At 44.3% G+C, this 14,455-nt stretch overlaps 1 protein-coding gene across 3 annotated transcripts in view; it reads left to right on the top strand.

The window, feature by feature from the left end:
- Sart3 (spliceosome associated factor 3, U4/U6 recycling protein) overlaps positions 1–14,455 on the top strand; it is a 37,800-nt gene that overhangs the window by 1,953 nt on the left and 21,392 nt on the right. For all 3 annotated transcript variants that reach the window (XM_047561433.1, XM_047561432.1, XM_047561431.1), the window contains exons 2-4: positions 6,900–7,026; positions 8,455–8,559; positions 14,230–14,414. In XM_047561433.1, coding sequence (XP_047417389.1) covers positions 6,900–7,026; positions 8,455–8,559; positions 14,230–14,414 — 417 coding nt within the window. The remainder of the gene's footprint in view (positions 1–6,899; positions 7,027–8,454; positions 8,560–14,229; positions 14,415–14,455) is intronic.

The raw sequence follows: 14,455 nt of genomic DNA, 5'->3' as shown, positions 1-14,455 counted from the left end.
GCTTGCTCCACCTCAGCTCAGCGAGGGTGGCGTGGAGCTCCGAAGGTGACCGCGCAGGATGGGACCTGGCAAGCGATGGTGACTGGACCTAATCCTCTTTGTACTGGGTTTAGAAAGGGACTTTTGTGATTTTTCTCAGCCCCTCCCACTTCATCCTGACCCTGTGTCCTCCCACGTCCTCTAGTTCCAGCTGTCACTGCCCTTAGGGTGAAGCCTGATTGATGACTTCCAAGTAGACTGAAAAGCTCAGCCCCGTTGTATTTGTAAGTTGGTTCTGGTTCTCCTCCCTGAACATATTTCGTGAAAGCTGTCTGTTGAAGTGTATCTGTCCATTAACCAAAGCACGAATTTTCCATATTTGTGCCACTAAAAGTGGCATCTCCTGGTGCCTTAGGCGGATCTGCCCAAGCAGCCTGCTGCAGGACAGACTGCGGCTTTGCAGGCCTTCCCGACAGCAGGGGGGGGACATTGGGCAGGTGCTTCAGCTGCTGAACCTGGTGTGAGCTTCCTAGTTGGTAAAGTGAATTTGTAAGTCTCCATAGGGTAGCTGGGGGCTTAAATGACACAGTGCCTCCGAAGCTCTGGCACAGTTGGGCACATAGTAGGTGTTATCCCGCCTTTGCCTTCATTGTGCAGTGGTGTCCTTTCCACCAGGCCTCTCTAGGTGCACCACCCCCATTCTAGGTGCAGATAGGTGTGGCGTCTTTTTCACACTGGTGGGGAGTTGGAAATCAGCAGGTTATTTTGTGCATTGATTGGCTAAGCCGCCTTCTTCTTCTTCTTTTTTTTAAGCATCTTATGTCTTTAATGGTGTTCTGAGCCCGGAATAGACCAGCATATGTGTTCTTTTGTTAGTGCTGATAGAACTAAGAGAAAATGTTAAAGTGCATTTCAGTATACATTTGCTGTGCGTACTTTCAGAGTACTTCTTAGTACTCCCTGTAAGCACTGTCCTCAGTTTGGCCTACAAGTAAGTTGTTCAGACCAAAAGCCACCTTAGAGGCAGTGTCCCCAGTGGCCTTTCTACTCACGGTGTTGTGTGAGGGCCACTTAGGCAGCCGTTCCTGACGCCATCAAGGACTCCCCTGCTCCTTTTCATGGTCACAAGCACATCTAGGCTCAGGTGCCTTGACAGTGGTGATACTGGCGACAGGGAGAAGCTTGAATGTTCTTTGGTGAAGAGAGCATGTCTTTACCAACTTCACGTTGCTGTGTTTTGTGTGACACACTTGACAAGCTTGATTTTGAAACATCAGTGTGTCTTGATAACTCACATCAGAACCAGAGCTTGACTCTGGCTCCTTTGTGGCACAGATAAGGAAACCGAGAACCTGCAGGAATTGCATCACTTGTGGCCTCACCTGGGCCAGAGCCTTTTCAGGCCATCACGTGATCATGGGATGGATTGAGCTTGTCGCGATTTATGAATCATGAGCAGAATATTACCTGAGGTCTCAAGGTTTTTTAAAGTGATTGATCGTGTTCTTATCTGTGACTGATTTTCTTTGGTAATGCCTTTTTGAAGGTTATTTGATAAAAGCAGCTTCCCTCACATGTAAGTGTTTTTCTAACTCCTCGTTTTCAAACTGGGGGTCAGTGTTGTGGGTCGTGGATGCATATTAGCAGATACTGTCAGTCACCTCTGTCATGTGTTTTTTTTGTCCACGTCGATCTGTGTCTGGGCTCTTGCTGCTGTTCCCTGGGTCATTTATCCTGTGCAGTCTGCAGTCTAACTTCTTGTTGCTGAGACTGACTGATAGAAATCTTCCTATCTGCTTTGATGTGTTTTGGTTTTTCCACATAATTTTAGATATATGTGTCAAGGTCTGTTGGGTTTTTTATTTGAATTGTGTTGAACTTTTGGATTATTTACACTTCACGCCCTTGCTATTTTGATTCTTGAATCCAGGAATGGTGTATAACTTCATTTATCTAGGTCTTTATAATATTTTTCGATAAGATTTAAAAACATTTCTCAGTATGGCTCTCAGACATCTTTCATTAGGTGTATTCCTTGGTGCTTTGTAGTTTGTCATATGCTAGCCTATTTCGAATTATATTTTAAAACTTACCTGTTTATATGAATATGATTATTTTATTGTGGTAGAAAACAAAGCATTTTAAAATGTTCAGTTCGATTGTGTTACATATATTCATGTTGTTGTAAAACAGATTTCCAGAACTTTCTCATCTTACTGATCTGCAGTTTAACCCATTAAGCAGCCACTTTGGGTTTGGAGCCGCTTTGTCCTCCCCCATCCCTGGGAGACCATCCCGCTTTGTTCTATGAACTCAACCTCTTCAGACACCGCACATAAGTGGAATCAGACTGTTGTTCTTTGTGTGTGATTGATTTTTGCACATTGCTTTCATTTTCACTGTGCTAATCATGTTTATAATTTCTAATAGTTTATTTGTAGATTAACTTTGGTTTATTCTTCAGTCATATCATGTATAATTCTTATCCCTTTCTCTCCTTATGTTACTTTTTTCTCATTGTCTGTTTCAGCCTCAGACCTCTAGCATAGGGTTGAATGAAAGGTGTTACTGGGAATCTTTGTGTTGTTTTTAAAAGAATTTCTTCTTCTATTTCTTCATTAGGTATGTTGATTGTAGATTTTCGTAAATATTTTTGTTAGGTTAAGGAGGTGCTTTTCTATTTCTGGTTTGCTGATTTAAAATTTCTAATCATGAATGGGCATTTTTATCAAATGTCTTCGAAGCCAGAATTAAAGACAGGTGGTTAGTGTCTTTAATTCCAGTTGAATTGAGAAAAGGGAGGTCAATCTGAGCCTGGGAAGTTGGAAACTCTCCCTGGGAGATTGGAGTGTTCCTGTCTCCAGACCTTGGATACAGACCCTCCCAAGAAGGTTGTTAGTGACTTTGCAGCTCCTGAGCAGACAGAGCTACCCTCCCACACCCCCGCCCCGGGCTGCGCTCCCTTGCAGCCACCTACTCCCCCTCTGGCCATCCACTGGCTTCTCCTGGGTCTCCCCGGTGGCAGGAAGGAGAGAGGTGGAGAGCAGAACAGAGGAAACTTCAGTCTAAACAGGGCGTGGCGCTCTCACTTCTGGGGACAGCAGGACACCAGCCCTGGCCCTTTTTCCCTCCAGGAGGTCCTGCGTGCCTCGGCCTGCGGCCCCAGTGTTCAGGCTCCAGCAGTGGAGGAAGCAGGACTCGTCACCCATAACTGGCGCTATCATTTTTTCTGCATTGAGATCATCACACTTTTTCTGTCAAATCTGCTAGCGTGGAAATCACGGTCATTGCTTATCGCACGCAGAACCACCTTGCCGTTTCAAGAATGTCACGGGATCATGACAGCGCGTGATCTTTTGGGATTAGCTTTTCACTCAGTAAGACTCCCTGGCGGTTCCTCGGAGTTGTGAGTGTTTCTTTTTATGACTGCGTAGTACTCCAGGTTGTGGGTGTGTCTCAGCTGCCACAGCCCAGGTGGTTTCGGTTGGGCTGTTAGGAGCCGTGGCCAGGCACTCGGGTACAGGTGTTGGCGTGGGGGGCCTTTTGTCTCTCTGGGGAGGTAGCCAAGAGTGCGCGTGGTGCGATACGGTAGTTGCACGTTGGCTCTCCTAAGGAGCTGCTGAACTGTTTTCCCGTCTTATCTTCCAAGCAGCGCGTGAGGTTGTGAGCCATTCAGGTGTTTTGGGGTCTCCCCTGGCGTTTGGTGTTGTCTCTGTGTGTGAGCCATTCCCGCAGCTGCGCAGTGCTATCTCAGTGTGGCTTTTAGGTTTGCAAGTCCTCTGTGGCGTCCTCTGTGGCTGATGGCGTCTAGAGCCGTGGTGTTCCAGGGTGCTTACTTGCTCTCTGCAGGGCCTCTTGGGTGAAATGTCGTTTTGCCTATTTCCTAACTGGATGCTTGGAGAGTTTTAACTATTGGGTTTGGAGTTACATCTGTTAGATGGTGATTCGTAGTTCACTGCAGATACCTCCCCGCTTCTGTAGCTTCTCTTTTCATCCTCTTAAGAATGCCTTTTATAGAGGCAAAGTTTTAATTTCGAAGGGGTCCAATTTATCAGTTTTTCCTTTCACGAATTATGCTTTTGGTGTCAAGTCTAGGAAGTCTGCTTAGTTATAGGTCTGACGATTTTCTTCTATGTCCTTTTTAAAAAGATTTTACAATTTCATGTTTTCTGTTTAAATCTGAGATCCATTTTGAGTTAATCTTTGTGTAAGGTGTGAGGATTAGGTCAAGTTTTGGGTTTTGCCTGTAGATAACCAGTTGCTCTACCATTTATTGAAAAGGCCCCCTTTCTTCCATTGAATTGTTTTTTCATCTTGGCCAAGAATTATTGGGATGTATTTGTGTGGGTCTGTCACTAGGGTCTGTTCCCCCCTGTTGACCTGTGTCTCTTTGCCAGTCTCAGACTGTCGTGATGATCCCGGCTTTAGCATCAAGTAGAAGGAGTCTTCTCACTTGGTTTTTAAGACCAGTAGCTTTTCTAAGACCTGTGCTCTTCCATATGAATTTCGGGGTAAGCTTCATATTATCTATAAATAAAACCTTGCTGGGATTTTGATAGGAGTGTCATTCAGTACGTAAGTCACCTTGAGGGAGTTTATTTCTTGGCAAGGTTGAGTCTTCCTGTTCACACACACAGGGTGCCTCTCCATTTTCTGAAGGTCTTTTCTTTTATCAACATTTCATAATTTTCAACATATAGGTTCTTTACATGCCTTAGGTTTATACTTAAGGATTAACATTTTTGGAGTGAATGTAAATGATGTTTTTAAAGTTTCTACACGTTCGGGTGTATTCATATGTTGCATGGTGGTGTTGAGTTCTTATGTCTTCTTACTGATTTTCTGTCTAGTAATTGCTAGAAGAGAGTGTTAAAAGTCCTCAAATGAAATTGGGGTTGTGTCTCTTTGGGCTCTGCCAGTTTGACTTCATGTAATTTAAGGTGTTGGTGTTTGGTACTTACTCATTTAGGATCATAATACCTTCCTGGTAGCGTGCCGGAGCTACGAGGTTCTTTTTATGTTTATGTCCCTTTTTGTCCCTTTTTTTTTTTTTTTTTTGGGCCGAAGTCTTTTTTTCCCTGATGGTACTGGTGATTGAACCGGGGTGTTCTGCCACTGGGCTCCGGTCCCCAGAGCTTTTACTTGGAGTAAGGGTCTATTAGTTGCTGAGGCTGGCCTCAGATGTGGTGATCTTCCTGTCTCAGCCTCCCGAGTCCCTGGGAGAACAGGCTTGTACTCTGGTCATTTTCTGCCTTTTTATTAATATCTGTAGATGGTTTACATTTAAAGTAATTGACTGATATGCTAGGAATAAACCCAGCTGTTTTTAGTCTTGTTGGCTTCCTCTGTTTCCCATTCTAGTTTCTCTTTTCTTGTCTTCCTGTGGGTTATGTGAGTATTTTAGGAATACCGTCTTGATTTGTTTGTAATGGTTCTTAACGTGTTTTGTGGTTCCCGTAGCGGTTGCTTTGGGTGCTGGGATGCGCAGCTTCCACCGGCAGCCTCAGTGCCGCTTCAGGGAGGTGTGGAAAGCTTCCATTTTGGTCCTTTTTTCACGCCACTTTTCACCGTCACTGTGCTAACATATTTAGTTTGTTTCCTCATCACACACTGGTTAGAAGACTCCCGAGGAGACCAGGGGCCCAGGGGCCGTGTTGTTCACTCCTCCCTCCTTCCTCAGCGCCAACACACCTTCTTTTCTCATTTCCTTCCTGTCGGAAGACCTTCCTTTGGCTGCTCTTCGAGGGTCGGTCTGCGAAAGACTTTCTTCAAGTCTTTGTTTGTCTCAGACGTAAGATAGCTTTAAAAAGTTTTAATTTGTTTGCACTTTTGAAAGTTTCAAATGTGAGAATAAATCTTTGTATGCCTGTGACTCAGCTTGAGCAGATACCGGCTGTTGGGGAGAAACCCAGCCTGGTGTGTGGGACCGGCTGCTGAGGAAGCACGCAGGGCCAGGAGGGCTTGAGGTGCGCTTTACTGCGGGCTTATGGACAGGAGTGTTTCTTGGTAGTTGGATCCCTGCACCCCAAGGCAGGAGGAAGGTGCTTACACGCTGAGCTAGACAGAGGTGGTCCGTGGCCATCCAGTGTACCTGGGCTCTCTCAAAAACTATCAGCGGGTCTCATCAGTTAGGAACTAGTCCAGGCGTGAATGGCGGGCACGGAGTGCTTGGCTGACTGTCTTACCATCTTTGTCTGCTAGGGGTTGATGGGCAAAGTGACCAAGGTGGCTGTAGTCATGTTGGATCTCCACACCAGCCTATTATCATTCTTATTTCTTTAATAGAAATTTCCATCTTTTTTTGTTTAGTAAAATGAAAGAGCCCTAATAATGCAGCTGGCATGTACTGAGTTGCCTTTTTAAATCTTCAGAAGAACGTACGAGCTAAAAACTAACAGTATACCCATTTTATAGATGAGGAAATGGAGGCTAAGGAAAGTTAATAACTTGCCTCAGAACACATACTTCTTGTTTGTTTCATTAGAATGTTGCCTTTATTTCAGCAAGAACCCAAGTGTCTTCTTTTTATAAAAAAAATTTTTTTAGTTGTAGATGGCAGACTACCTTTATTTTATTTATTTATTATAAATAATAATAATATTATTATAATATTTATTTATTATGCTGAGAATTGAACCCAGTGCCTCACACATGCTAGGCAAGGGCTCTACCACTGAGCCCCAACCCAGCCCCAACCCCAGTGTCTTCTAACAGGAATGCTAAGACTGGGAGGGCCATGAATGTCACAGAAATGCCTCTTCTATGCTTCGTCTTCTTCTTCCTGAGGGCAAATACTGTAGAGCCATTTCAGCGACTGTCCCAGGTGGCACACTTACCTGGCTTCAGGTACACGTGTGCTTGGTCAGGGTGGTGACATGAGGATAGCATTTTAAATTTCGACTTGTGACTTTTCCCTCTAGCTGTCTATCAACGTCTATGACTACAACTGCCACGTGGACCTGATCAGGCTGCTGCGACTGGAAGGGGAGCTGACCAGAGTGAGGGTGGCCCGCCAGAAGATGAGCGAGATCTTCCCCTTGACCGAGGGTACGGCTCTGTGGTGCGGCTGCTCTGAGGAGCGGAGAGTTGAGGAGTGTGTTTAGTACTGAAGACGGGACGTGCTCCTTACAGAAAATTTGTCATGTGTAGTATTGTGAGAAGAAAGCCCGTCTTTCAGAGTCAGCTAGTTTTAGCTTATTGTCTTGTAGTTTTTACAAAACATGGTGTAATCAGACAATGTAGATTCACATTTCGAATCTTGATTTCTGTCTTTTTTTTTTTTTTTGGGTACCGGGGATTGAACCCCTCTGAGCCACATCCCCAGCCCTATTTTGTGTATTATTTGGAGACAGGGTCTTGCTAAATTGCTGAGGCTGGCTTTGAACTCCCCATCCTCTGCCTTACCCTTCCAAGCCGCTGGGATTATAGACATGTGCCACTGTGGCCTGGCTTGAATCTTGATTTCTTTATCCCAATACTGGGACAAAATTTTTCTATGTGATTGAACTTTGTCCTGGTCTCCAGTTCCCATTCCAGTTTATATGTGTTTAGCCCATTCTCTAAGAACCAGAAAATTATAAATAATAATTCAACTTTTATAGTTTTCATGCAAATGTGTCATCTTAATTGCTCCACAGTAGTTGTGTGAGTAGGCAGTTTGCACATATTTGCTTTTTAGATACATAGTTGCACTGAACCTCTTTGTAGTTAACTCTTAATGAACATTCAAAGTGATCATTTGGGCAGAAGTCAGAAAACCCTGGCCCAACATCTAGCTCTGTCCCTGTCTTCCTGTTGCAGTGTAACTACCGATTATGAATGCTGAAATCTTATTGCTCAGATGGATTCCTTATGAGATCTAAGCAAATCATGTGAACAGTCTAAGACTCAACTTAAGTCTTAGAAACTTGCAGTAAAGTGAGGGTAACAGTAGTTTCTGTCTTGCAGCGGTAACAGAACGAGATGAGTCTGCTGTGGTCAGCACTTAACACATACCTGACACGGTACATCATTAGGTAGTGCCATTATTATTAATGTTACTGTGTCACCGACTTTATAGGATTGAGGTGAAGATTTATGAGAAAATATACATACAAGTATTTTGCAAAAATACAAAATGCCCAGCTGGTGTGGGCAGTTATGATTTTGATGACCATCTTATTTGAGAGCATAAAGCCTGTGTGTTTGGTTCAGGCTTTAAGAATTGAATTTCTGACTGGGCGTGATGCACATGCCTATCACCCCGGCGACTCAGGAGGCCCAGGTAGAACGATTGCAAATTGGAGGCCAGCCGGTGCAACTTAGTGAGACCCTGTCCTAAAATAAAAATAAGTAAAAGGTTTCCATCTTCAGTACCACCAGCTGAACTTCTGTGAGGTGGGCCAGGTGGTGTGATTAAGATGGATAAGCGCTGGTCCCCGAGGGAGCCAGCCCCAGCCTGGGGGAGGTGCTGACGCGGGCGCTGCTGTCTCCTAGAGCTCTGGCTGGAGTGGCTGCACGACGAGATCAGCATGGCCCTGGACGGCCTGGACCGCGAGCGCGTGTACGACCTCTTTGAGAAGGCGGTGGAGGACTACATCTGTGAGTGCCCGGCGGCCTCCGCGGCCTGCGCTGCGCCCTGACCCGCTCCCGCCCAGGAAGGAGGGCTTAGTCAGCTGGGGAAGGAGCTCCGTTCAGTCTTCTTTGTCTCTCTTTTGGTGTTCAATGGAGGATGTTTGGTTTTTAAAATAAAAGTAGGAGAAATATTTATAGTAAGAGTGAGGATACTTAACACTCAGCATTTATCTGACAGGGTAAGGTCATTTTTTACGCATTGAATAGGTTTTTAGAGGTTTTGGACAAAACACCTTTTTGAAAAATATTAAAACATTAAAAAATCTTTTGGGGGCTGGGGAGATAGCTGGGGAGTCAGTAGAGTGCTTGAGGCCCTGGGTTCCATCCCCAGCACCCCCCCAAAAAAAAAATCTTTTTGGAGTGAATATAGATTCATAAGAAGTTGCGGACATACTACGGAGCTGTCTGTCCTGTGTGCTCCATCTGGCTTCGCCCAGTGATCTTATGTCTGCGTACAGAGTCAAAACCAGGAAGTTGACTTGGGCACAGCGTGTGTGTAGTTCTGTAACATCCTGTCATGGGTGGGTGTGTGTCACCCCGCTGCAGTCCAGGAGTCCAGGCACAGAACCACTCTTTCCCCATTGAGGATCCTGGTTTCTTGATCCCAGTACTATGACACAGATTTTCCATATGACCAAACCTCACCCTGGTCTCTGTTGCCCATTCCAGCACGTATGCGTCTAACCCGCTCTCTAGGAATGGCAGACATTTTAGCAGAAGCCCTTGTTTATCTTACAGTTCCTTGGTATTTTGTGCTTGCGTTAAGGACCATGTCAGACAATGTCGTGAACAAATGCATTTAAAAAGCATTTTAAAATAGTTCTTCTTTTAATTAAACACCCTTCTTCCTACTTCTGATTATTCTGCCTCCCTAGTGTGGGCGTTCCTCTTGTGAGAAGCAGTGATAGAAAGAAAATAGATTGCCCTGCGCTGCGGGGTTTTTTTTCTTTTTGCTGCAAGCCTTAGAATAATTTATAATTTTTTGCTTTTTATAATCTTGATGAAAATAATGGGTATCCAGTGAGCATGAAGTTCTGTCAAATGTGCTTTTAGACGAAGTCCTTGGCCTCTGCCTCGGCATTGCCACGAGTCCTCTTGGAATTGCTGGTGGAGCCGGCAGTGTTTGAGGTCCCCTGTTACCTGGAGGTCTTTCCCCTCTTCCTGGTCGACTCAGAGTTCCTGTTAACAGCACCGGTTGCCTTCCTCTGCCCTCTCCAGACCTGGATGTTTTGGTCCTTGGTGGTTTTGTAGTCATCTCTGCTGTCAGACCTTCACCGTCACTGAGTGGATCGCAGTGTGCCTTTCCTTTCCCTCACTTGGTCAGAAAGCCAGATGAAGGAGCTGCTTAGATCACGCCTCCAGTGGTTCATTTTTTTGCTTTGTACTTTTCTTATTGGTGCATTATAGTTGTACATGATGATGGGACTTGTTACATGTTCAGACATGCACACACTGTCATTTGGCCAGTGTCACCTCCCCTTCCCTTCCCTGAAGGCATCCTGTCATTTTCAGGAGCTTTGTACATGGAGATTGTGTCCGTTGTTTTAAGCATTCAGAAGCCTCTTTTGCCTCCTGCTTGGTCTGAGCTGTGTTTCGGACACTTGAAGATGTCCCACGTGGACCTCCATCTCTTGGCGTGTGCTCAGTAGAGTTTCTCAGGCTGGGCGGGAGGCCTCTCTGGACCAGCGACAGCATATGGCTATGGCCATTTGGCTTTGTGAGGGTTTTGAAATCGGGTTCTTTGGTCTTTGGGGGAGTCTGGGCAGAGTCTGTGAGGCTGTCTTGGAGCCTGGAATCTGGTGATTGTTGTTTTGCTTGCCTCCTGTTGTCGGGTGCCATTAGGTTTTCTGAGTTCAAAATGGTATTAATTTGGGACTGGGGCTGTAGCTCAGAGGTCGAGAGCTTGCCTAGCATGTGTGAGGCACTGGGTTCCATCCTCAGCACCATATAAAATAAATAAATAAGATAAAGGTATTGTGACCATCTATAGCTAAAAAAATTTAAAAAATACTATTAATTTGGACTGGGGACTTGTAGCTCAGCGGTAGAGTGCTTGCCTAGCGCTTGGGAGGCACTGGATTTGATCCACAGCACCACATAAAAATAAATAAATAGAGGTATTGTGTCTGTCTACAACTAAAACAAATATTTAAAAAGAAACCAAAAAAACAAGGTTAGGGTATCACCTCTCACCAACTCTTTTTTCAGCATAATGCTGGACGCCAGCTAATGCAAGGCAAAACAAGGAAGTAGAAGGTGTACAGATTGGAAAGGAGGAAATGAAATGGTCTTTGTTTTTGGATGACATGATGTTAAAAATCCAAAAGAACTGACAAAAACCCCTCTAGGAACTAATAAGCAGTTATAAAAAGGTTGTAGGCCACAAGGCTAATATGCAAAAATCTGTTGCTTTCTTATGTGCCAACAATGGATTTTGAAGTTAAAAATATGTTAACATTTTTTTTTTAGCACCCCCAAAACAAAATGCTTAGGTGTAAGGTTAACAAATTTGTAGAAGTTCTGTAGGAGGAAGATTTAAAACTCATATGAAACCAAAGAAACAAATAAAGGAAGAGGTATTCCTTATCATGGACGGGGAGTCTTCAGTATTGTCATGTCCTTTCTTCCCAACATGCTGTGCAGATGCAGTGCAAGCCCAGGGAAAATCCTGGCAGTTTGTTTTGTGAAAATTGATATCCTGATCCTGAAGTTTTTATCGTGAGGAAAAAGACCCAAAATAGCCAACAGCCAGGGGAAGAACAGAGTTGAAAGACCAGCAGTACTCTACTTGAAAACTTACCATAATCCTGTGGTAATCAAGAAAGTGTGGTATTGCTCAAATAATAGACCAGTAGATCAGTGTAATAGAATAGAGAGCTCAAAATAATCCACCTAAATACAGTCAACTGATCTTTGACAAAGGAGCAATGGTAATACAGTGGAGAAAGAAACCTTTTTTAATTAGTTCATATTAGTTGTATACACATTAGGATTCATGTTGACATAATTGTAAAAGCATGGAATATAATTGGTTCCAATTCCATCCCCACTACTTACCCTTCCTTCCTCCCTCCCCCTGTTCCCTTTCCACTATTCTACTGAAAAAGATAGTTCTTCCAACAAATGATCCTAGAACAATTGGCCATCATGTGATCTGAATGAATCTAGATATAGTTCTTACACCCTTCATAAAAGATAACTCAAAATGAATCACAGGCTTCAATGTAAAAGCCTGAAATTGCAAAACTCCTAGAAGATGACATGGAAAATATGACCCAAGATGACCTTGGATTTGGAGACAACTTTTTAGATATAACACCAGAATCATGATCCACAAAAGAAAGAATTGATAAACTGGGTCTTATTCACGTTAAACATTTTTGCTCTGTGGAAGGTATTGTTAAGAAAGTGAAAAGAGAAGCTGCAGACTGGGGGAAATACTTTTTTTTTTTTGCGGTGCTGGGGAATCGAACCCAGAGCCTTGTGCTTGCGAAGCAAGCACTCTACCAACTGAGCTATCTCCCCAGCCCTGGGGGAAGTACTTCTGAAACACGTGCCTGATGAAGACTGTTGTTCAAAATATACAAAGAACTTGTAAAATTTAACAATAAGAAAATGAACAACCCAATTTAAAAAGTGGTCCAAAGACCTTAACAGATATCTCAGCAGAGAAGATGTGTTGGTGACAAGCTTATGAAAAGAGCCTCCACGTCATAGGTGAACAGGCAAATGCAAATCCAAACAGCAGCGACATGCACTGCGCTCCTGTTGAGTGGCAGAATCTAGAACTGGCAGCAGCAAACGCTGCTGTCATTTGTTGCTGGTGGAAATGCGAAGTGGTGCAGCCACTTTGGAGGGTGGTTTTTCATTTCCTTTAAAACTAAACGTACTCCTACCTCATCCAGCATGGTGCTCCTAAGTTAAAAACTTGAGTCCACATAAAAGCTGCCACATGGATGTCTCTACAGCTTTATTCATAAGTGCCAAAGCAACCAAGATGTCCTTAGGAGGAGGGTTGATAAGCATACTGGTATATCCAGATACTGACGTTCAGTCCCCAAAGTAGGTGAGCTGTGTAGCCATGACAAGAGGTGGAGGAGACCAAGCGCGTGTTACTAAGTGAAGAAGCCAGCTTGGAAAGGCGCCGCACTGTGATTCCAACTATGTGACGTTCTGAAAAAGGCAGAACCACGGAGACAGCGACAAGCTCTGGGGTTCTGAGGGTCGGGGGAAAGGGAAGGATTCATAGGTGGAGTTAGAGGAGTTTTATAAAACTGCCCTGGGTGATGCCACCGAGGTGGACACAGGTCCTCAGAGCATTTGTCCAAACTCACAGAGTGCACAGCACCAAGGGCCGGCCTGACGTAAACTAGACGCCGGGCGCGGCTGGCGTTTCAGTGGTAACAAGCGTACGTCCGCCTCAGGTCCAGCAGCTCGCTCCGTTCCATTTTGTTTCTTAGCCCTGTGGCTCCTCTGCTGGTAAGCGGTGCAGGGTGGCTTTGGCCGAGTTCTTTGAAACAGGTCTCCCAGTGCAGCAGCAAGCCTCAGGGAAGCATGGGAGTGGTCTTCAAACTGGTTTCTTCATCCGCGGAGTGTTTTTATTTCAAAAGTTAGTGGATGGGCCTCTGAAATTGCTTTCAGATCCCTAAAAAGTGACTGAACAGGCAAAGTGTGTACTCCCGGCCTTGACAGGTCACACAGTTTGCGCCATCTGTCTGGTCTTCAAGGCACAGGAGTGGTCTACACAGGGGTCGATGAGCACGTGGAAAACCAGAAACAAGAAGGCAACCAGGTTGTTCTGTTTGAGCACCATTAAAATAGAGACCTCTAGTAAGAGGATTTGTGCTTTTAATTTTATTCTTTAACTAGAAGACTTAGGAATGAATTGGGCTCAAAAGTTGAAAAATTCTAGGCTTTGGAATTTTTCTGAAGATTGACTTGAATTTGTAACTATCTTCTTTCTTTTTTAAAATATTTTTTTGGTTGTTGATGGGCATTTATTTTATTCATTAATTTATATGCGCTGCTGAGGATGGAACCCAGGGTCCCACGTGCCAGGCAAGCGCCCTACCCCGAGCCACAGCCCCACTCCTGTAACTGTTTTCATTGAAATCCATTTCTGGGTTCTTTCAGTTTTAATAAATAAACATCATAAGCACAGTCATATTGCATGTGACCACTTGGCATAGCCTGGTGATGCAGTACATTTCTAATGATCGTACATAGGAATGTATTTTAAATTAGGTAAAATTAGGTAAGTTGATGACCCCCACCGCCTTTTTTTTTTTTTTTTTTTTTTTTTTTTGCATGAATGAGCACTTTTTTGGAGGGCACATTTCTTTTGTTATGTATCAAGTGTTTTGTTTTTTTTTTTGTTGTTGTTTTTGGTACTGGGGATTGAATTCAGGGTCACTCGACCACTGAGCCACATCCCAGCCCTGTTTTGTATTTTTTTTAGAGACAAGGTGTCACTGAGTTGCTTGGCGAGCCTTGCTTTTACTAAGGCTAGATTAGAACTCAATATCCTCTTGTCTCAGCTTCCCAATTATAGGTGTGAGCCGTCGCACCCGACTGTGCATCAGTTTTGATATTTGGATATTCTGTGTCTTGAGCTAATTGAATACTTCTCATTTCTAGGTCCTAACATTTGGCTGGAGTATGGCCAGTACTCAGTTGGTGGGATTGGTCAGAAAGGTGGCCTTGAGAAAGTTCGCTCTGTGTTTGAAAGGGCTCTCTCATCTGTCGGTTTGCACGTGACCAAAGGACTTGCCATCTGGGAAGCTTACCGGGAGTTTGAAAGTGCCATTGTGGAAGCCGCGCGGGTGAGTGTCCAGATCGCCAAGACCCAGGCTTGCCTCTAAGT

Source organism: Sciurus carolinensis, chromosome 8, assembly GCF_902686445.1.
Source record: "Sciurus carolinensis chromosome 8, mSciCar1.2, whole genome shotgun sequence".
NCBI classification, from domain to species: Eukaryota; Metazoa; Chordata; class Mammalia; order Rodentia; family Sciuridae; genus Sciurus; species Sciurus carolinensis.
This window is presented reverse-complemented; position numbering and strand designations above follow the sequence as displayed.